The following is a 23,194-nucleotide window of genomic DNA, read 5'->3' on the forward strand; positions in this document are numbered from 1 at the left end:
ATTCTTGTGAGAGAGAGTGTCCGTCTTCTCGTGCATACTCACTTCGTCTCCTACGTGAACTGCGCTTTCACGCAATTCTCGGACATGGACTTCTACGTCAGTTCTCACTCAGTTTATTAGTTCTCTTATGCGTCACTTTACAATGCAAATTTTACCGTCCTTTAGCTAACCTTACTCGTAAGAAATGATTCATGCATTGAATTCAATCTTTTTGAAAGATTCGAATTAACAGCATCAATAAATTACATTCCACCTCTTTCATCTTTGATATTCCTCTATAAAGATGTCATCATTATCGAATTCAAAATAAACAGTCCATTCATGCTTTCTTGGGTCCTACGCTGTTGTCATTGCTTTCCTACCACTTATTGTGATGTTGTTGTGATAGTTCTGTGTGTAGCTGATTGTGTGAGTACCAAATTGATAAGACATTCAGCGAGAGCTAAGTTTCTTTTCGATTCCCTATTCAATTATTTTTCCCTTACTTTTCAAGAGTAATTGGCATTTCCATCTTTTTTTTGAGTGCTACAGCAGCAATTTGATTAGATGCTAAGTAGATCGAAGACTTGAGTCTTTGTATATTTCTTTGTATATTTTAAAGAATTTTTATATTTCCAGGAGTGCTGTCAAGTACAGTTTAACATGTAAATAATTTTACTAACTCTAACATCCTATATCACGGCTAAAAAATAGCATGGCAGCAACATTAACCACGTGTTCACAATGTGTTACTTATAACGAACAGCTGAATAGCAAAGCAAACGAAATTAAGGTATCGGATTCAGTTTGAAATTAAGACCACTATTTGTACGCAGTTTTCACCATTTGAGATGCTTAACTTTTCAAGTGGGAAATTGAATTGCTGGACCTTGCTAATTCACGCAAAACAATTTTCTATACAGTTAAGTGATTCTGCCTAAGAAAATCGGAAAATTTGATCTATTGAATATTTTGGTTTAAGCAAAATTCCAGCTTATGAAAGGATTGTTATATTTAATTTAAAGATCCAATGTACAGAAAGTAATTCTAATGGAAATTTTGCACTGAAAGCGCTTGATTTTTATATAGTTTTTATAAAATTTGCAGAGTCTGCAAGAACATGTTCTAAAACTAGCTCATAAGCTGCAGGATGAAAGCAGAAGGAAGGAAGAAGTGCAGGAACGCCTGAACGACAAGCTAATCAGGCTCAATGATTATGCCATCAAAATTAGGGTCAGTAGCCATTCGGTTGCATCGTTCTGTCTAATTTTTTAGAGATTAATTAGTTTTTATCTGATAGTGATTGCTTCCACTTCATATCTTTATTAAAACGAATTTTTTCTGGGCATCAAATTGAGAGATTGTTTTACCAACAGCGATGGTACGCTAATCTTCGTAGTGTTGTTGTTACATTCTTATAGCCTTAATTTTTCATCTCCTACCGTAACTGTGAGCCTTAATTTTTAATTGAAAAAAGATTTGGAAGAGAAAGTTTCCTTAACTGAAGAGAATTCTTTTCTCCAGTACAAAATTGAGACTGTACGTTAACAGATTTCAGGTGACTGCCTTTCATAAAAATTCCTGTCGATTTAAATAATATTATTGTTGAAAAAAAAAACTTTTTAAAAAGCTTCGGTAATTGAAGCATTCGCGGTTTGAGCACTTATGCTATTTTTATTTAGTTCGTAAATGTTCGCAAGTATTTTTTAAAATGTCATGTCATCAAGTTTCATTTGTATTTTGATCTCTCACCATAATTATGAAAAATTAAAAATCATTAATACAAATAATGAACACTTTACAATTTATTCCCATGATTTATTCACTACAAGTTTCAAAAACAAGAAATGAAAGGTCAGCTTTGTAGAGTCTTGAGGAACAGTTGCAGTCAGCAACCGATCGTCGTCCGATCAATGAACTCTCTCGCGCTGAAGTTGATAGTATCATTGGTCGAGACCTAGAGCGGATTCACTCACAACTAACCGAAAAGGTCAGCGAAATAAATTATTTCACATTCTGTACATGTGCGGAACGTGAACGGAAATTTTTTCCTTACGTTCCATCTTTCAAATGGAAGAAGGACAAGTCCATTGCACTTTCGAACAAGCGTCATAATTTGTGTTAGTAAAAGTGCGCGAGTTTTAATCTGAAATGGAACACAACCCCTAACTATTTTTTTCTTTTTTCATTAACGAAGGACCTTTGCAGGATATGAAAATAATGGCATTGAATGATACGATACTTGAAAAAGAAGGGCAAATTATTGAACTACAAGAAATGTGTCGTGAACAGGGAGAACTTGTACGAGCGAAAGCTAAAGCTTTCCAGATCATACAGCAAAAACTGCTGGTATTTTTAAGACCACTAGGGTTAATTTTGAAGCAACAAATGACTTTAGAGATGACAGACTATAATAGAGTTGAGGTTCCCATCTTATTATTGCTCTGCACTGATAATCCATACATTTTTACTTTGTAAAAGACTTTCCCAATATCTAGGTGGTGGTTTTCATGCCTTCTACGATTATGCAGATTTCAGGATTTTGGCACACGAACGACACGCGAAGATTCCACAGAAACTGAAGCTGCGTATGTTTTTGAGTCCTCATTTACTTCACTGTCGTCATCGCAACAACTACTGAAGGAGCAACATCACTATGATTCCTTTTCGCCAGGACATGCTGTTATACATTTTAAAACAGGTTGGTTGGCGGAAACTTCGATTCATTTCAAATAGCGTCCGAGGCCAACATATTTCCAGATTTAATTTTCCGATGAAAAGGTTGATGTAAAGGTTACAAAAAGATATCTAAACAAGGTTTTTTTTATCCAGGTAGTTCAGCTTCACCTCCACCAATTGATCCAAGTGAGGAATGCAGTTCAGTAACCCACGATAACGGCAACATACAGGACGACCTTGATACTGACGATATAGGCTGTGCGTCCGCTTTGTACAAAAAGAAACACAGGAAGAAAGTGACTTTCGACTTGTCACCTCCTAAAGAATTCAGAAGTGGTACATTTTTAATCTAGATTAAAAAAATTTAATTTGCAAGAATGTCCAAATTGAAAATTTTGTTACCCAAATTTTATATGTTGAAAGTATGGCTTATACAGGAAAATATTTAGAAATTCCTAGATCACTCATTTCAGGTATTGGTCAAGAAGAAAGCGATATTACACAAGCATTTATTGATGTAACAGTTGAGAATGACCAGTTGCGACAAACAATCCAAGAAATGGAGAAGTGTGCTAGTGATTCACAGAATGATTTGAGTCAGGTTATTCATTTTTTAAATCTAGCAACCTATCTCCTACTCGTTCTCATAATCTTTGAACAGCTTCTAACTTTACGTCAGTACCACTTTCACTTTCGTTTCTCCTGTGTTCATTGTACAAAGCCGTGCCATCACAGCAGTCTGAGGCTGTTTCATTTCCCGGTGGTCGGAAAGTCGTAGTCGCAATTATTCAAGTTCCGTACTGTTCTCAGCTCTCTTTTTACCTTCAAAAATATCGATTTCTTCACTTTTCACATTCCTTTCGCTAACTCTTTTAGCGCGAAATTTTGTAATGTAATTAGTAGGAGTGTACTTTTTCTTCAGTTGCAGTGTTCATTTCGTTATTTTAATTAATTAAATATAGAAGCATTTGAATTCTCAATTTATTGTGGAGTATAATTGAATGTAATGGCATATCACTTACCTGATTTTCAATAGCCAATATTCAGCTCCAAGCACAATTAGATGAAATGCGTCGGGATAGCCGGAATCAAGTTCTGAAAGCTCGTGCTTCTATGCAGGGAAAAATTCGCGATTTGGAAGATAAAATTTCTACAATAAACGCAGAAAATGCCAATAAGGTTACTTTTTATAAAGTTTCTCTCAAAGCAAAATTCGAAGGTTTTTTAGGAAGCATATTGATTTGACGAGAGTAAACTAACAAGGATCTGAAATAAGGCTTGAGGTCTTGGCATCGTTCAAGCATGTAACACTTCGAAAACAAATTCGAAATTAATAACCAGTGTGTTTTAGGTCGAATATTTGAATGCAAGTATCGAAACACTTCGAGCTGATCGTGAATGGACACTGAAAGAAAATGCTCACCTTCTGAAACTTCTTGGTTCCTACAAGTACCCTTTCAAATGTTAATACAAGGAAACTTTCGTAAATAGCTTTTTCTACTCAAGAATTTAGCTAATGTACCATTTCGTAATTAAGTGCTAAATGTTATTATCAATTTGAAATTTTATGGACGATCCGTCCGTTAGCTTGTATATTCAACCCATTTGTTTTTATCGAAGTTTATGGCTTCCATGGTATTTTTCCTTCTCTAACACATTTTGAATGAATTGCAGACAAAAGTTGAGTGATGCTTGGGAAACACTGGATGCAGGACAAGAGGTAAGCAAGAAACTTCGTTCGAAGTTGAATGATGATCGAGCTTTGATTGTTCAGTTGGCTGATGATTTGGAAGAAGCACAGCAAACAGCGAATATTTTATTAGAGCAAAAAATATCTGTTCTTGATGATGTTGAACGATTAAAAGGTATACTGCTATGCTATGTAGTTTGATTAAGAATATGTGCGAAGTGAAAGTTTTTTGTTTCTAAATTTAAAAAAAAAAACTTAATATTCAACTTTTTACAGAAGCTTTAGAAGCTCAAGATCAATATATTGAATTGCTGGAAAAAGATACAATGATATACGAAGAGCATGTCGGCTTGTTAAGAGATTCGTTGGGTGCTTCGAAAGCGGAACGAAAAGCTCTGATAAAATCAAAGGCTTATGAAGCAAAACTAAAAGCGCTAGAGCAAGAAAAAGAACAAATGAATCGAAGAAGCAATGGTAAGTCAAAATTTTTATGCTACTGAATTCGATAAAATACATGAACTAATCCTTCAAATCAGAACGATAAGAGGCAGGCTAAAAGAAATTCTTGAGTAATAATTACTCATATTTTTTTCTAACTGTTGCATGCAACTACTCTACTACATTCATTTCATAATATACTTTAAAAATTGTGTTAAGAACGGGAGAGAATTCTGAGTTATGCACAGCAAACAGAAAAATAATTACCTGTCAAATATCCTAGATTTAAGTGTTTGAAAGTTGTCTGGGATTTGATTTACATGCGAGTATTAACCTAAACAGTCTTGGCGTGTTCTAGCTCCTTTTTTATCGAGTCAAACACGATCGTTCGTTTTGTTTTTTAATGGAAAACATTGCATAACATAATATTCCTCACATATCAACTTTTCATTCCAAAATGAGAGAACAAGAATTCAAACTTTTACTTAAGCATTAGTGAGAACCAAGAAAAATGAATAGAACAAGAATATGTAATGCTCAGTACAGTAGGCAAAGTTCAATTTTCTACCACTACTACTCATTGTGTTTAGTGAAGCCAGATATAGCTATGCTTATCAGATAAATAAGTTTAATATAAATTTGAGGAAATTAGAAAATGGAAAGATATAAGACTATATAGCGAATATGACTAGTAACTAAATTCAAATTTAAGTTTAAATAACAGAATAGAAATAAATTAGCTGGTAAAAAAGTATTGAAAGATAAGTGAAAAAAATGAACGTTACCAATTTTTATTAAGCGCCATTTTCAAAATATTGGTCAGAGGAAATTTTTTATTTACATTTTTCTATATAAAAAAGTGGGTTGTTTCTTTTCAAGAATGGTTGAAAAATGAATAGGAAGAATGAAAGAAGGTAAAAAAACTGCCAATTTTTGATAATCATAATGTAAGCAAAAATTTTCAGCGACATGGTCAAGTATGAAAGTCAAGAATTTTGACATGAGAATTGTGTAACAGAGCTGAACAAACAGTAGGCAAAAATAATTAATGCTTTAATATCAGTGTTGTAGAATTGATAGATTCGCTGCCGCCAGAAATTGTCCTCCCACAACTCACAGTAGTTCGACTTGCCGGAGTACTTTGCTCATGGTCATCTCTAATATTAGTTTGGTGTACTTTCTCAAATGAGCGGTAGCAGCGATAATCTCGACCAAAGGATGGTTCTCTTCCATTAGAATAGTTAACCTGAAATATTTTCTGCATAATTTTAATACATAAATTTATAAAGTACACTGTAACCCTTTTTCCTCTCGGTTTAATATTGTCTCTGTTAAATTTGTAGACCTGGCCTTTTTCGGAACGTAGGTGGATTGCGAAACTGGATTCGCGCAATATTAAGAGTTTAAATAACTTACTCAGGTCAAGGCTATACTACTTTGATCCACCACGTATAGATATTCCACGAACAATGACCTTTACCTCGTTGGTACACAGTGGACAGAACCATACACGACTCTTCATGCAGCAGTAGATACCACACGGAAAACACAGCATACCGTGTAGCAAACCACGCAACGTTAATCGTTTCTTCACACTGTCAACTTTACACACTGGACAGACTGCCATAGCCATGAAACGTTACAATTCTAATCGTTATCGTTGAAAAGTTTGGACAGCTGTTTCCTTTTCGCATCAAAAATTTTTGAAATTTAGAGTTAGCAGTATTATAAATAAAAAGGATGAAAATGAGAAAAGACTTTAAGCATTCGGAAAGTAATTCTTCTGATGATAATGTGAGGAATAAGGAAAAGATGAAATTTTGATATATGGATCAAATTCAGAGTACTTCACACTACTTTAAATAATAAAGATTGTCTCGAGTAGATGTACTTACTGTACCATTCGACCGCTTAATAATTATTGAATAATTGTAATAATATCAATAAATTGCTGGCGGTTTCAGCAGAACCACTGTCGCTAACGTCATGCAATGTAGTATCATTCCTAAAGACCAAGTAGTTATAATATTTAATCATACAACTGCAATCTCCATCCAAGACTGGAGAGGATTTCCATATTCTTTTAACTTCTGTAACGTATATATCGATCTGTATCCAAGATCTAAGCCTATCAGTGATGATAAGATATCACATGATCATCTTTGTACAGTGAAAAACAACTAATATAGATGAGGGATATAAGAAATAAGTTCGAATAATGTATGAATTGCATCCTGGTTACAAGAATTGGGAAAACATTATAATTAGATGATTAATTAACCAAACAGATAACTCCTTGAATTCAATTTCACATATGTTGGAAGTGTTAGTAACTTTCTCTTCCCTAAATTTTCTTTTTAACCGAAAACACATGCTAACTGTGGAGCATATCATAATGGCAGATACGATTTGAGTACTGCTATCGAAAACTAAATAAATAATTTGGCAGTTTGCTGGAAAATCAAATGTCTTCCTTTCTCGCTTAAAATATAAGGATACTGGTCATGCCATCATTTCACAATATCATATGAGTGGATGGGAAATTCCGCTTATTTGAATTCCGAAAAGGATCCAAGAAAGGTTTGTTTCTGATCCGATTATCTTGATAGAAGATGATGCACTGGCAGCCATCGGAGATGCTGAAAAAATATGTTAACCAAAAACCAAAAATCGAAAGGTCAGCTTCTGGGGTTACTCGCCAAAAATTTAGAAATATTTAGAGTAGTTTATTATAAAATTACGCTTTGCATCCTCTCCCGAAAATTGAATAAAAGTGGAAGTAATAGTGGAATTTTTCACTGATAAAATTGAACAGCGTTCTTCTAAAGCGTTATAAATATCTGGTAAACAGTGATGATTAATACGGCACATTATGACTAATCGTCCGACTAGAAAACCAGAAATGAGAAGAGAATTGTGCAAATGATATGCATGCTTATATACATTTGAAAGAGGGAAAAAGATGTTTTGCTTTTGATCAAGAATTTGTTGGATCGATTCAGCTTCCATTGTGAAATAATCCAATCAATGAAACAATCATCTGCAGAGATTGTGATTAGGATATGAGAATTTGATGAGCTCGTTTCATTTTCATTATGCTGTGTATGTGTAACGTAGAAGAGAATGTGAAGAATTAACAATCAAATTTGAGATATGTCGACTGAAAACGTTCAAAGAGTAGTTTATAGCTGTAAATCTAAATCTTAAGGGTTTGTTATTTTCTGGACTTTTAATCCATTCATTTTGGAAAATTTTCCAACTTGATAGAAAAGGAAGTATTAGTGTTCTCTTTAATGACTGCTAAAGGAATGAATTTTTTTAGCCTGGTTTGCGGAAGATTCAAAACTGAAAAAATTTCGAATTCTTGGTCTGATTTCTTTGTTAGAGATTTGAAAAAAAAGAATAAAATCGAGATAGTTCAGTGAACAAAAGCGAATTTAGTGTCTAAATAACGAAGCAAAATATGCTAATATATGTGTGCAAAAAGCAGTGATTTTTTCCACTCCCTTCCATTATTCATTACGAAGTTACATCAATGTTTTCGTTGGGTAATTTGGTGTGATAATTAAAAGAAAAGATCAGATAGAAGCAGATCTGACAATTGAATCAATACCATTTTAAAAGCCATTTTACTCTTAAAGAATAAAGAATTCAGAGACCTAATAGCCAATATTGAGTGACTATTGCGGCACTATCTAACTAACAGATGCGTCAAAAAGTAGTAAGGGATTCGTAACGTATTTCGAAAGTCAAAATATTAGAATTGCAATTCTGTAAAGAGCAAATTTCTGTGAAAAAAGATGACGCTTTCTGGAATAGTAGAGAAGATAGTGACAAACGATCGGAAAGAAGGGAAGAGGTTTTTGAGAAAGAAGAGGAAAGAAAGAATGAGTTTGTTCACTGCTAATAGAATCTGCAGCGGCAACTGGTTTTGTAAGAGGGAATTTCATGTGCTGGCTTCGAAGTATTATCATTAACAAAAAGGCATTTGAGAAATAGAGGATCTTCGAGAATAATTTTAATCTTCTTGTGCGTACAGATGGAGATTATCTGTAGAGGGGTAGAATCTTTAGGCTTGAAATGAATTTGAGATTTGTATACAGTGAATCACGTAAACCAAATTTATACGATGAATGCTTCTGAATGGCCAGATCATCTCAATATTTAGACAATCAAGTCTTTAATGTTTCATGCTTAAAAATAAAAACACTGACTTGGAATAAGTGGAAAAAGTTTCTCTTTATTTGAAAAAAATTTTCAAAAAAACTATTTTCCATTAGTAAGAGAATTTATGAAGTATGCTTACTGGTAATACATTTCACAAATAAAATCAGCAAAGACTAGAATTCATTTTGATTTTGCTCATTTTGCATTCAAGAAATAAATACTTATTATTTCGTTCCATTTTTTAATTCAGGCATGTAACAGGCATGGAGATTTAAAAAAGAAAAGTGTGGGATGGGCAGGTAAGGTCTTAGAATAAAGGAATATTTGAGCCTTTTGCATATCTTCCTCCAATAATTTTTTATGACTGGATATAGTTAATGAGACCATGAATTCCCAGGAAAATATACATTTGGTGTTTTTATCTTTTATTTTGTCGTTTTTCTCTGACATCTTCCAATTTCAGGCAAGAAATTGCACATAAAAGCTTTAAGTCTAAAAATCAATTCACTGGAAGCAGAGAAGGCCCTTCTAATAACTCGAAACGATGAGCTCGAATCTCGACTGATCCAGTTAGGCCAAAATCTTTCGATTGCATCCGTTATTGCTTCAAGTGCTACTGTCACTCCTTGTACGGTAGAATCTGTTTCAAACTTGGTCAGTTCAGGAAGTGCTTTCAAACCAGTACACACCCAAACGATGATGCAGGTGGTGTATTTTATCTTAATTTTATATGTGTATTTTATCTGAAAGATTTTTCAGATTGTGTTAAAGCAATTACTTGTGCTGTTTATTCTATTCATTAAGTTTTTATCTTATTTTTTTTTAATTTACACAGTTTATCCGACCATTATTGTGTATATGTTATAAGGAATTTTAATTATCCTTTTTAAAGAGACTAAATAATGGAAGGCAGTCAGCTGCGGAAGCTTTACGTTGGCCAGTGTTAGAAAATGTCGCGGCTGCATATGGTAACGTTCTGCTTCAATATTCTATCCATTTTCCAAATTGGACTGACAAAGTTTAAACTTTGGATTTGAATTACAGAACTAATTAGTGTTTTACTGACTAGTTTTTATTAGTTTTTGCTAATATTTCTATAATTTTATTATTTACTAGAACATAGTAATATCAAACTTCTTTGTGGACATCGATTTTACTGAATTCTATGTTAATATTTTAGGGCATCAATACAATGAGAATCTGGTAAATAATATGCAAATTGAATTGGATATAGCTCGTGAAGAATGCTCTTTGGTACAAGAGAAGATTGTTAAGATGGGTTGCATTAATTCTGAGTTGGAGCATCAATTAATAAATGCTAAAGAAAGTTTGGAAAAAGCTGAAATGCGAGCTCGGCAAGCTGAGGAACAAGTTGGAGAGTTTTGTCGAAATTGTTCGCGGCAAGAAGAATATCAAAAATCATTGCAGTCTGAATTCTTAGTTAAAGTAAGAAAAGCCACAAACAACTATTAAAAAATGAAATAGAATTTTGTAGTACCATTTCTTGAGTATCGCTTATTACTTTGTAGACACTGATAATATACGATCACAGAACTATGAAGAGATGGCTTTTTCTATAGGCTGCAGTTGATTTTCCACATTTTTTTGCATGTAATATTCGAAATTTAATTATGTTGATTATACAATATAATTGAAATTGATGATTCGTTTACATGTGGCGAGTTATTTCCTCGTATACCAATTAGGGATTAATAGAGGATTCCAAACATTTTCTTTTTTTTTCCTTTTCAGTACAGTGCCATAGAGAGAGAAGTAAATGATCTTAAGGAAGAACTAGCTTTAAAAAATGAACAGCTGAATGGTAGGATGATCGAAAATAATAAACGAAATGAAGAAATGAGGCAGTGGCGATTTGCTATGGATGAAATGGAAACCGTTCATATGGAAATAAAAATGTTGGAAAAACAGGTAGTTCTTCAGATTTAAGTTTTAATAATGAAGTCCGAATTGAATAACTTCGATATTCGTCAGAAAATCTTAATAAAGACAGTTTCGATTTTCAGTATTATAAAGGTAGAAATGAAAAGCTGAAAGTTACTTTATTTCCGTTTACTTCTTTTTATAACTTTCCGTAATATTAAAAATCTATTGATTTGTCGTGCGAACATCTGCTTTATCGACTATAATAAATTATATCAGGAACTAGAAATTGTGTGGAAGGCAAAAATATTTTCTTTGTAAAAAATATAAACTTTTATTTGGCAAGCCCATTTTGATAAATCTATCAGGAATTTAAAGAATGATTTCTTAGAAATAATAAATAACAACCTGCAACTTAAAAAAATTGTGGAAAGTTGCAGGTTGGGATTGACCCAATAATTTCTTCAGCAAAATATAATATGCTGATCATTTGCTCTATGACTGAGCTCGTTTAGAAAATTTGCTTGTGCTGCATTATGTATAAGTTAGGAAGTATTGTTAGACGGTTATATATATATATAATTGATTATACTATACATAATACGCTAGCAATATTTTCGTTAATATTTTGGTACTTTTTCAGTTAAATGATGAAAAAGCATCAATGGAGTCAAAGTGGGCAGAAGTACGAACAATATTGCTAGAACGGAAAGGAGACATATCGCGGAAAACTTCAGATGCAGAATCAGTTGCTGATGGAGAACAATGTTCCATTAATCAGCTCAAGCAAATGATGGATACAATCAATGATTTGAAAAATACCGTCGATAAACAGGCCAAACAGCTTGAACGTAATAAGGTCAGCAGTGTTAATTACCTTCCAATGTGTAACGAACTCGTTTCGCAGTACATTATTCTATCTTTAGGGCTGTTGAAATTCTTCATTTTTTTTTTTGTACACACAAGGATCTGTTTTACAGTGCAGAAAGGTGAAAAGAGCAAGTGGAGATTTCTATAGAATTAGAAGACAGTAAGTGATCGGAACACACATTTACTATTAAAGGTAAAAAACCAGAGGAATCATTTCTTCGAAAATAATAATTTTAAGATTATTCAGAAGGACAGTGTTTTGGGTCTTTATTAATTCATTATTTTAATTCAGCACTATGTTTCAGACAGAAAAACGGAAGTTCAAAGCAGTTATTCGGCAATTGCAAGCCGATAAAAAAGCTCTAGTAGCATCTTCAGCGATGAAAAATGATGAAGAACAATATTTGGTTCACGAGGCACAAATCATTGGTCTACAAAAACAACTAGATTTCATGGATCGTGAAATGACTCTTCTCTTTACTTTAAACAGTTCAAAAGATGTTTTAATTCAGACACTAAGAGCTGAGCTTGAAGGAATTTATTCTACAGAGCCCAAATTGTCAGATTTAAGATCTAAAAGCGATAGAAAAGAGGTTTTTATTTTTAATGTTTTTTATTTGTCTTTTTCTTTTTTTTCGGTTACTTGTCTTGCATTTATAAAACTGTAATCTGATAAACGGAATGCAGCATTAACTAAAAAACTATGAAACAAAGGACTTTTACGTCCTTCATTTCTTGTGTTTAATGTTCGTTTTTACCACATTTCAATCAAAACATATTAATCAACTTTTAGGATGATTGTATTGAGCACTTACAAGCGCAGGTTAAAAATACGAATCAGGAAGAATCTGGACGTCTAAATTTGCTGAAAAAAAGCAATACTGAATTGCAAAGGCTACAGGTGCATACACAACAACTACAAGTGGGATATGATCGATTTCAGTTACAGCTTCAGTTATCTCCAGAACGAAATTTAGATGCCATGTCTTCAAATAAAGGCACTTATCAGCGTGCTCAACTGCAACAAGCGCAACAACAGATGGAATTTAATAACAGTGAAGCGGTAGATTTATCGATGGCTGCAAAATTGGCTCATGGTGAAGCTAACAAAGATATAGAGATGAGAACACAAATGGAAAGATTGACTGAAGCTGTGCAGCAGAAAGATACCGAACTACAAAAAATGTTGAACGAGAACGAAGCACTAAAAATAAAGTTTGATTCATGCTTCTAGTCAAAATTCTCACCAAATGTAGTTATTTCTGATGTTTTTTTTTAATTAACAAACAAAAGATACACCTCCTGAAAATTTAATATTACTGCTAATTTTTTTTTTTTTTGTTCCGGTCTATCGGTAGTTTTCTTGATATTAGTGTATTGAATTTTTGTTCCATTTTCATATATTTTTTATGAAAAAATATCAAAATTCTCACCAAATATAGAATATATATATAGATAGATATTCTATTAATTAATGAGTCAGAAATGATTTTTTTCTTTACTTCTGTTATTTAAATCAGAATTTTCAGTTGATTCAAGATTATATTTTATTAATTCATCAATTTGTTTAACATAAATACACAGATGCATTGAATCGACGGCAGCGTTGGATTTACTGAGTAGTAAATTGGAACGTCGAAGTCAAGAGAAAGATGCCATTATCGAAATGCTACAGTCGCAACATACTTATTTAACTCAAACCATATTACTCAATCAAAAAAGTGAAGAACAGTTAACGACTCCGCTAACACTATCACAAAGCATAAAAACAGATACTGAACCAAAATGTATTGTGCAGGATGCATCCACGATTATGGAAGAAGGTCCGAATCTTTTATTTATTTAAGATTAAGACATTATGTGAGGTATGCCCTGCATAGCTGTTTACAAAATTTTTCATACAATATTTCAATGTCTTTAGTTAAAAAGAGAGTACTTGAATTGATGACGAAGTTTTGTCTAGCAATATCAAGCAAACACTAAGCGAATACACGGTTAATAGAATTATAAAATTGCTTGTGTATGGCTTCATCGTAAAGAATAGATGGTAATTTATTTTATTATTTCTATAGTCATAAAAGAAAGATTTTCCAAATTTATCGTAGAAGTGAATTTTTTGTTTAATTACGTTGTCTTTTTTAGCTGAAAGTCGTCCTTTTCTATTTATGCAACATCGCGAAACACAAACAAGAGGTGATTTTCATTTTTCTGAAACTCCAGAAACAAGCCACAAGTCAACTTCAAGGGTTGGTGTTTTAAATGCTTCAAGAATTGTCTTCTGGTTTGAAAAACTTTCGAACTTAAAAGTAGATATCCTTCATAATTTACAAACACTGACATTATATCAGGTATTTGGAAAGCAATTTAAAGTTATCAATTCCTTTTAAGGAAACTTTTACGTCTTTGCTTTCAGATGCCGAATAATTCATGAAGATATTTTTTATTTCTTGATTTTATTTTTTATCAAATAATAAAAACGAAGCTTATATGGTGAGCTTAATGTTATCAATTAAAATCAGGAATTGTTCTCACATTTAAATTATTATTTTTTTAGTCCCGGAGAGTCATTCATGATAATGATCCTATTCTTGAAAATGAGAAAATTTTCCAGTGCATCGAAAAATCAGACCAAATACGCGATAACTTGACAGATGATATCAGACAGTTAATGATTCTGAATGCGGAACTAGAAACTGCTGTTGAAGTTCTCAAAGGTGAAATCTGGGCCCTTAATGAACAACTAAAAAGGGTAAATTTTCTGCTGTCAAGCATTGAGACTTTCATTAGATCTTTACATTCGGAATAATAAAAAATCAAATTAACCGAGGTAATGTGATCAATATTAATTTGAATCGGTTTTAAAGAAAAATCCTAATAATATTTGGATAATTTCAAGTCATTAATTGATCGAGAAGACTTGTCGGAGAAATTGTGCAAGCTTTCACAACGCCATGAGGAAGAAATTGAGCGCGCTCGTGAACGGGAACGTGACTTGGAGGAGCAAAAGGATTTGGCTGAAAGAAGCCAACGACAAGTATGCATCGTAAATTCGTAATTAATCCTCACTTTCCTAAATCTTAAAAGTTCTAATTTTAGGCTGCTTTGGCCGAAAATGAAAGTAATCGTCGTTTGGTTGAATGGCAGGAAAAGAGCGCACAAATGGAAAACAGTCGCATAGAGCTTGAAAATGCGTATGCGAAGCTATCGGAATACTATCAGCAATTGCAACAAGCTTACAATGCTTTGTATGCCCGATCAAATGCATGTAAGGTTGACAGCAATACACAGACAGCAATGGATAGCAATACTTTCAAAATTAGCGAGGTAAAATTGTTATATTCTAGACTTATACTAAAGTCATATTCTAGAAATATTCTTTCTGATTATAATTTTTTTCAGTTTGTCTTGATTTTTACTAGGAAAAAGGCAAAATATAATGGATTTGAAAATCTCACCTTAATTATGTTTTACCAAGATGATACATTTAAGAAATTTGCTGAGACGATCGAATATTGGAAAAGCGAACTTACACAGCGCGAAGCAGAATTGAAAGGACAGGCAGTACAATTGAAGCATGTTCAAGATTTACTTCGGAATCATCTTCATATAATTCTGAAGAATGTCAGAGATTTGCGAGAAATGAGTTTGAAATTGACAAAGGTATGTATTTTAAATGAACGTTCGTTCATTTTATTTATGCTCAAATAAATTGAATACTGAATTCTCAATTAAATTACGAAAAATAAACATATTCGATTTTCTTTGATGCGACAATTTTCGTTGCAAGCTTCTTCCCAGTGTTTTCAAAATTTTTTAAATTCCTCGAAACTAGAAAGTTGGAATAAATGCTATTTTCTTAAGAACATTATTATGGAGAGTGTACAGACAGTCCGAGCTCAACTACACGAAGCTTTGAAAGAAGTTCTTTCATATGTTGAGGAAGTTATCGTCAAATTGTGTAAAGAGAAAGAATTAAAAGATGCCGAAATCACTGTAGCAATGCAGCATCTTATGAATGACACACTAACAGTAAGTTCCTGAATACCAAATTGAATTATCTCTCTCACTGTCTTCATTCCTGTTTCTGTTTAGTGCTTCTTAATGAAGCAATTGCTTCAGATTTTTAGGCTCATCTTAAACTTTCATCTTCTGTAAAGCTGATCCATTTTTTTAATCATTATAAAAATAATTCAATGCTGTAAACTTACTTTCAGGAAAACATCTTACAAACACGAAATTCGTCGTTGTCAATGGTTTTTGACGCTATCAACAAGAAATTTACAGAGATGAAATCTGAAAACACAACTTTGGGAAATGATTTATGGAATGAAAGGAGTGATAAAGAAGCTTTGGAAATGAAAGCACAGCAGGTTTTTCTTTTTTTTTTTTATGTCATGTTACTTTTATCCATGACTTCAGTTCTTACAAACTTTTGGTTAGTTTCGAAATCTTTTGAAGATTAACACTGTTATTATAAGCAGAGAATTTTTTCAGTTTGTATACTACTGGGATGAAGCTCGAAAATTTCCCATTTTTAGAGTATTTCGGAAAAAGACGTGTTGGAATCAAAAATTAAACAGTTGGAAGATCTGCTTCAAATAACACAGTTTTCATTAGCCGAACACGTCATCAAATGTCAACAGCTTCAAGCTGAACTTGATGTGGTTATTTTTTTATATTTATTTCTTTCAAAATTCAAATTTTATGAATGAATTTTTCATAATTTCTCACTTAATCTTCTCTGTTTAGGACGTGGAAGGTTCACATGAGGACAAAATTTGAGCTTCTAATAATTAATTCGCAGTAATTTACCAAAGAAGAATGTCAATTTCTAACTATATTATCATCTTTCAGCTTGGCTCAGCAACGAGCAGTCCAACAGGTTCATTTCTTTCAATTAATTATACGGTAGTATCCTTTTTATGCTAAAAATAAAAATGCATTTAAATTAGCTTTGTCAACCTGTAATTGACCTTGACCTTTTTCTAAACTGACAGCTCTTTTGGTATGATATTGAATAGAGATTTCGATGATTCATAATCATTCTTAAACCTGAAAATTATCAGTGATAACTTAGGTCTATGTATATTATAAAATATTAATTTGATTAAATAAAAGAAGTGCTGGTAAGTATGTTTTTAAGAACTTCTTGTTTGTGTGCCAAATTTTTGAAATTTGCAGTCAAATGAACATATGATTTTTAATAGATGTAGGCTTTTGTAATTCTGTTCAGCAATGTATGCACCAGGAAACGACTTCAAATAATTTCTTTCTTAGAAAAACAGCGGTTTATTAGAAATGTGTATCAAAATATTAAATTTAATACTTGTGCATCCCAATTTTCCGTTATCTTTAATAAAGCTTCTTCTTTAATAACCGTGGAAATTTTTAAATTATTTCTAGTACTTGCACTTTATTCCATTTCAAAAAAGATTATTACATTTCAAAAATACCATTTCAAAAAAGATTATTACATTTCAAAAATACCATTTCAAAAAAGATTTAATGATTATTACAGCAGTAAAATGTGGTAGTAGTAGTAGTGATCCATGGAACTGTTCCACACCATGTACGATTTGTCGTGAGCTGAGGCAAACCGAACAATCAGCTCCAACACCGCAACTACAGTTAGCCATTTTAGCGGCTCGCTTGACAACCAAAATAGCCGATAATGATGCTTTATTCCGGTGCAATGCTGAACTCACCCAAACAAACTTGAGACTGCAGAATGAGGTGAGCGAGTTGAAAGAGCAGATGACTAAGCACATCACATCTTCCAGCAACACTCTTATCTCAGCTATCAGCCAGCAATCACTACTTCAACAACAGTATATCCCAAAACAGTTTTCGAATCAATCATCGGAACAGAAAGTGATGCATAGAGAAGAAAAGGAATGGAAATGGGAAGCAGAAGATCTTGGTGCAGAGTTAGTCAGTAATTCGGGATACCAAGTTACTCCCTACAAACCTTTATTGAATCAACAGATTACTAAATTAACGATGACGAATGAAATCCAAGTACTAGGTCTGACAGAGCTAACATCCCAAGAAGAAGATAAAGAAAGTTTGAAAAAGGAGTTCAATGTAACACGCGAGTACAGCGTAGAAGTTGAAGAGAGAAATAAAGCTGGAAGATTGGGTAATTGTTCAGAAATTACCGAGGATTATTGTTTGGAATATGAAAATAAAATGGAGCAGCTTAAGGACTGTGGAATAGAGACAGAACAGCACGGAGATGCCAGACATCAGCAGAAATTGGAAGTAAGTGGAACTACTACTATTGACGAATTATTGTCACTGAAAAGCTACAATGTTCAGTTAGCGGGGTTTGTGAAAAATGAAGAACAGGAACTGGAAGAACTGGGGAAAGGATTACAGGGTACAGGAACGCGGTTAGGAAGTGAAGGAATACAATGCGAATTGTTTTGGGCAGGGTTCACTGAGGGATTAGAGGAGCAGAAAGAGGTTGCGAAGGGAAAATTGAAAGAGAATGAACATGAAGCAAAGGAGAAGGATTGGATTTCGGGTGGCACGCCGGAACAACAATTTCAAACTTTGCTCTTTAAGCAGGATATCCTTCCGGATGGTGTTGTTGAGGGAAATAGAATACAGAAATTAGAACAACATCAAGAAAGGGAAATTGAGATGCAAGAACTTGAGAACAGGTCTCTGAACCTGCAGTTGAGATCACAACAACAAGTGATTGAAGAGTTAGGGAAGAAGCTCAATGTGGCACAAGAATATAACGTGGTACTGGAAGAGAAAACTTTAAGTATGGAACAAAAAATCATTGATCTGAAGAAAATGTGCGAAGAACTGTTGGTCGAGAAAGGCAGGTTAGCAGAAGAAGTGAAAAATGAAATAAAAACAAAGTTGCACAAAGAAATTACCCTACTTAAAAAGGAGAATGAAAGTCTGGTTGTAGAGTTAGCCAAAAAGCGAGCTTCCCATAATGAAGAGAAAAGAAGCATGAAAGCTGAATTAGCAAATCGCGAAATTATCTTGAAAGAGTTGAAAACAGAAATGGAACATACACAGGGAGAAAGTGTTGATATGCAACGACAACTAGACAGTTATAATGCGCAAATGGAAAATGAATCTAATCAGGACCTACATCAACAGTTAGTCGAAGCACAGAGAAAAGTAGTGGAACTGGAGAGCAGACTGAATGAAGTGGTGGAGCAGAACAGATTATTGAAAAATAGTGAACAAAAACTAATGGATGCTCTTATGGTTTCCAACAAATCTGGACCTAATCTGCAGACTTCGTTATTAAAAACGGCGAAAATAATCAAAAATAGGGGTCGTGTGGGGAAACCAATGATGCATGATGGGAATACAGTGGTCGAAGTGCACGGTAAGGTTGGAACAAGGTAAATTTGTCACTCATTCATTATACATTACAGTCAAATTCTCTACACTTTTAGTTTTTCAAATTGAGCAGAACTGAGGGACTCTGTCGTTTAGTTTTACTGACATAAAAATATTGCTTCAAATCCCTAGACATAATTCATGTTCAATGGCTGCTTATTCGTCACTATTATCACTATTATTGTTATGATAGCAATTGTTATCATAATAAATCTAGCACTTGCCACTCTAGTGTTTTGATTACAGTTCGACAACGATGCAACTACTTGATAATCCTGTGATCACCGATGATTACTGTCCGGTGCAAAAGAAGGTATAAAATTTGAATTTAATAAAAATTTATTAAAGTTGAATCGTATAGTAATTTATTTCTAACTGAGAGGTAAGTGCTACTACTTTTTTTATGCTTAAGGTAGATGATCCGAAGGGAAAATTTAATGAAACACTACATGACAATACTTTGTTGGAAGAAGCTGCTCAAGAGATGCAGCCGGAAATCAGTACTTTGATAAAAGTGAATTTATGTGGTCGTCCTAATTTTTCGGCTTTTTATTTGGATTTTAAATCAATGCGCAAGTGTTAAATCCTGTTTAGTTTATGACACAGTAGTTTCATTTGATGTCTAATAATTTTTTAAATGTCTAAAAAATTTTCAACTATAGTTGCTGGATGTAGTGAAAAATTTGATTTCTGCAGTTAAATAAGCTTTCAAATAAAAATACAATTTTTCCCTTTGCTATAAACGGAGTTTTTCCATGATTATGCTAACCTTTCCTGTAGAAAAGGGTCGTCTTTCTGGGATAGTTTGAATTATTTTTTCAAGAATTTTCTTAATCTTAGAAATTTTGAAAGTAACTTTCGAAAAGCGAGCGAAGCTGGAAACAATTTGAGTAATAAATCATTTCGAGAACTTTAATCTTTGAAAACGCTGATTTTGCTACCTTTTTTACGAGAATTTCAGCGATTTCATTAGGTGTAGGACCAATCGACTCATCACTTTCAGATTTTTCTTTAAATGAATTTGCAGTTTTATTAAAACTTCTGCAGTTAAACAATTATTTTCCCGCAAATCAGCTTTCGTTTGAAACAAAGTTTTATATAATTTTACTTACATAATTCTTATAATTCTTACAAAATGTCAAATTTCTTCAGCCTTTCGAACCAGCATTACAAAGGACGACTCACTATTTCCACGAAATGGTTAGTGTTTATGTGCTTTATTTTTATAATGGTAATTTCTTTTGATGAAATTCTAAAATTATATCCCAAAATGCGAAGATGTGATCGATAGGGATTACTTCTGCGTAGTTTGGTGACGCGAATTGTTTTATCTGAAATTTTAGAATTCTTTCTATTAAAATTCCCCTGTTTCTCTTTACATAGGGTTGAACTGGACGGAATTTTTTCTCATATTGGAAGTAGAGGAAACTTTGTCGTGTTTTAAATGTCATTTTAGAATTTTTTGGACTTTAAGGCTTTTTTCAGAATGTTGATAAGTTGCGGCGGCGAAAAGGTGGTGGATTTCAGGGTGCTGAGAAGACATAAGTAAATAAATACAAATAAAGAAGAGGGATTTTCCCTTCAGAACCTTCTTGTTTCTATATGATTCTTTGTTCACATTTCTTACCCGTCCATTATTTTCAATTGTTTTCCTTGCTGTAGTGAATTCATTTTTTTCTTTTTTTTTATTCATCTAATCCTCTATAACATCTTTTGAGCATACTTTTCGGGTTTTACAAATCTTCGATTAATTTATTTGTAGTCACATGTACTTTCATTCACTTCACTTCATTTTGTTGTTTCTATATAAGTCTATTTTTCCACTAGGTAGTTCTGCAATCCTCGCTTAGAGTATTATGCATATAGATGAAGGAACAACTTTTGTTTATACACCATAACTGTAGCATCTTACATTCAACCTATTTGACCCGTTTTAAATGATCTTATTCCTTACATCTAAGATGTTTACTGTCGTGCTTTCCTTTAAAAATCCAGCAACAATTGCTTTATTTCGGTAAACTTTTTCGGCAGTTATCGTTAGAGAAACATGCGAAGAGAAGAAAAGTACTTTACTAGAATTATTTAACTGTCCTTCGGTGCTATTGCAACATATACGAAGTAAAATGATACAGTCAACCAATAATTTGTAAGTAAGAACAATATCTGCATTGCGTCGTGAACCAAGCAGAAGTAAAATGATGCATTATGGATTTGTTCTGGAAATTTTTTTAGAGCAAAAAATTTGAAGTAAGGCTGGTTTGATTTTTGATAGTCTGATGCCGGGTAGGCTCACGGCAAGTTAAAATGGAAAATCTACTAGAAATTTTGATAGCAATTACTTCTGATTACTGATTAGTGTTTGGAGCATTATAATGGTGTTGGTGAGTTGGATGTGCTCAATGAGAAATTAATGAAATGGTGCATGGGAATGCGCGAGAAACTTCTATCACTTGTAAACAATTTCTGAAGGGAAGAGTTCGCTGAACAATATTGCTCGGATAAAAAATTGGCTGAGAAGGACAGAAGTTTCTATAGCTATAGATCTGGAAAGGTACAAGAAGGAAGACAACAATGATATTTATACTCAAGTGGGGGGTTCAAGAACTGCAACTGAAGATTCAGTAATAACAGTGCCGAGGAAATCAGCAAGTTTCGAATCAAAAGAACTTATTGGTCTAGGACTCATTGAGGTGGATTTTTCATTTAACCAAACATCGGAAGAATTAAAATCAAGGACAGCTGAAGTAGAGGTTGAAAAGACTGTAGCTGATGTTTCCTTGCAGATTGAAGATCTAGTATTTTCAATCGATAATGAGACTTCTAAGAATTCCGTAAAGTTTTCAACCAATGTTTGCAATGAAACAGTGATTGTGCGGGATGATTCCGAAACGAAATCATGAACTCCTGCAGTTGGGCAGGATCCAAAAGATGCAGACGAAATGAAAAATATTTCTGTGGCTGATGGAGATTTCACTCTGTATACATGAATGGAAAAAACGATAATTTAAGATCGCGAAATCCAAAATCCTCTTCAGCATCGATATCAAAATACAATGATGAATCTACCGAAGCTATAAATCAGAAAGAAATTTATAGAACTCAGTTTGTCGGTAAACTAAATGAAATCAATGGAGAAAATGGTAGAATGTCTCAAGTGGGGACAAATTCAACTCCGCAAGTGTAGATGAAATGGTCGTATTTGCAAAAGCTATTACGCTAACCGGAAGTAAGAACACTATATCAGAGCGACTGAGAAATGCTTGCAAAACCATACGTTTGGTGAGTTGACTAAATTTCACCTCTTACTTCTAGTTTAGATTTTCTTTCACTTCTATTAACTACTATTTACAACAAATTTCTTCCATTTTCACAGTTTCTTGTTAGAAATACCGGAATGATCAGATTACCATCTCGTATTTGTACATCGAATTTAATTTTCTATTGCTAAAAACTCAATTTGTAATTTCTAACTGATTACAATTTCGGTGACTTGGGAGATAATTTGTTTGCTGCACCCTGATGATCTTATTTTAACTAATTTTAAAATGGATTGTGCTTTGATTCCAGCTGGAAGAAGGTATTGAAGTGGATGAAGTGCAGTATAATGTAGATATTAAAAATATACGTTAGTTTTAATTGAAATTTTTGATTTACTCATGTTCTTATCAACATATATTCAGCGATAAAAATTTTCTATAAAAGTTTTTTTTTTCCTGCAACTTCTCGGTCAATTAATGTTTGTTTTTATGGAATTGCTCGTTTTTATTTGATCAGCTATAATCAGTATTTCGTCAAGCCTTTGTTGCTTGAGAATAGAATTTGAAATTGAAGTTTACAAAGGCTTCGATTTATATACTGAGAAGGCCCATCCTACATGTGAAGTCAGGGGAAAATTCATTAAATTAGAAGTTCGTAGTTTCAATGCTGGTCTTCTAATCATTTTGTGCTGGTGCTATAATTTGTTAAAGAATGTGTTTTTAATTTCTAGAATAAAATGCTTATCGCATCGAATCCCTGGCCAAGCCTAACGGATCGACTTTATCGTTATATGCATAATTTATCACATCGGCAGAATGTTATTCGACTAATTCTTCGTAATTTGGTTTTTTCTCCTCTACA

At 33.2% G+C, this 23,194-nt stretch overlaps 2 protein-coding genes across 3 annotated transcripts; both read left to right on the forward strand.

Annotated features, from left to right (window-relative positions):
- Nucleotides 1-694: 694 nt before the first annotated feature.
- Bm6064 (Uncharacterized protein) lies at nucleotides 695-20,620 on the forward strand (the record flags this gene model as incomplete). Of its 2 annotated transcripts, XM_043078971.1 has the most annotated exons (32): nucleotides 695-772; nucleotides 1,087-1,212; nucleotides 1,847-1,969; nucleotides 2,188-2,328; nucleotides 2,518-2,680; nucleotides 2,812-2,994; nucleotides 3,132-3,259; nucleotides 3,706-3,837; nucleotides 4,010-4,107; nucleotides 4,333-4,523; nucleotides 4,625-4,822; nucleotides 9,417-9,658; nucleotides 9,846-9,921; nucleotides 10,134-10,399; nucleotides 10,706-10,882; nucleotides 11,478-11,693; nucleotides 12,010-12,297; nucleotides 12,498-12,919; nucleotides 13,289-13,527; nucleotides 13,847-13,950; nucleotides 14,316-14,453; nucleotides 14,601-14,738; nucleotides 14,801-15,028; nucleotides 15,194-15,364; nucleotides 15,566-15,733; nucleotides 15,919-16,074; nucleotides 16,243-16,368; nucleotides 16,559-16,586; nucleotides 17,223-19,077; nucleotides 19,322-19,388; nucleotides 20,228-20,275; nucleotides 20,561-20,620. In XM_043078971.1, the coding sequence occupies 32 exons, from the start codon at nucleotides 695-697 to the stop codon at nucleotides 20,618-20,620; spliced, it is 6,774 nt and encodes a 2,257-aa protein (XP_042934905.1). The 2 variants fall into 2 exon arrangements, with proteins under 2 accessions (XP_042934905.1, XP_042934906.1); XM_043078972.1 differs by lacking the exons at nucleotides 695-772; nucleotides 1,087-1,212; nucleotides 1,847-1,969; ... (2 more) ...; nucleotides 2,812-2,994; nucleotides 3,132-3,259 and having other exon boundaries at nucleotides 3,727-3,837.
- A 1,644-nt stretch (nucleotides 20,621-22,264) lies between these two features.
- Bm17526 (Uncharacterized protein) lies at nucleotides 22,265-23,068 on the forward strand (the record flags this gene model as incomplete). Its single annotated transcript, XM_043078973.1, has 3 exons — nucleotides 22,265-22,354; nucleotides 22,643-22,700; nucleotides 23,064-23,068. 3 exons carry the CDS (start codon nucleotides 22,265-22,267, stop codon nucleotides 23,066-23,068), a joined length of 153 nt encoding a protein of 50 aa, XP_042934907.1.
- Nucleotides 23,069-23,194: the final 126 nt, after the last annotated feature.

Source organism: Brugia malayi (genome assembly GCF_000002995.4).
Source record: "Brugia malayi strain FR3 genome assembly, contig: Bm_v4_Chr2_contig_001, whole genome shotgun sequence".
Classification (NCBI taxonomy): Eukaryota; Metazoa; Nematoda; class Chromadorea; order Rhabditida; family Onchocercidae; genus Brugia; species Brugia malayi.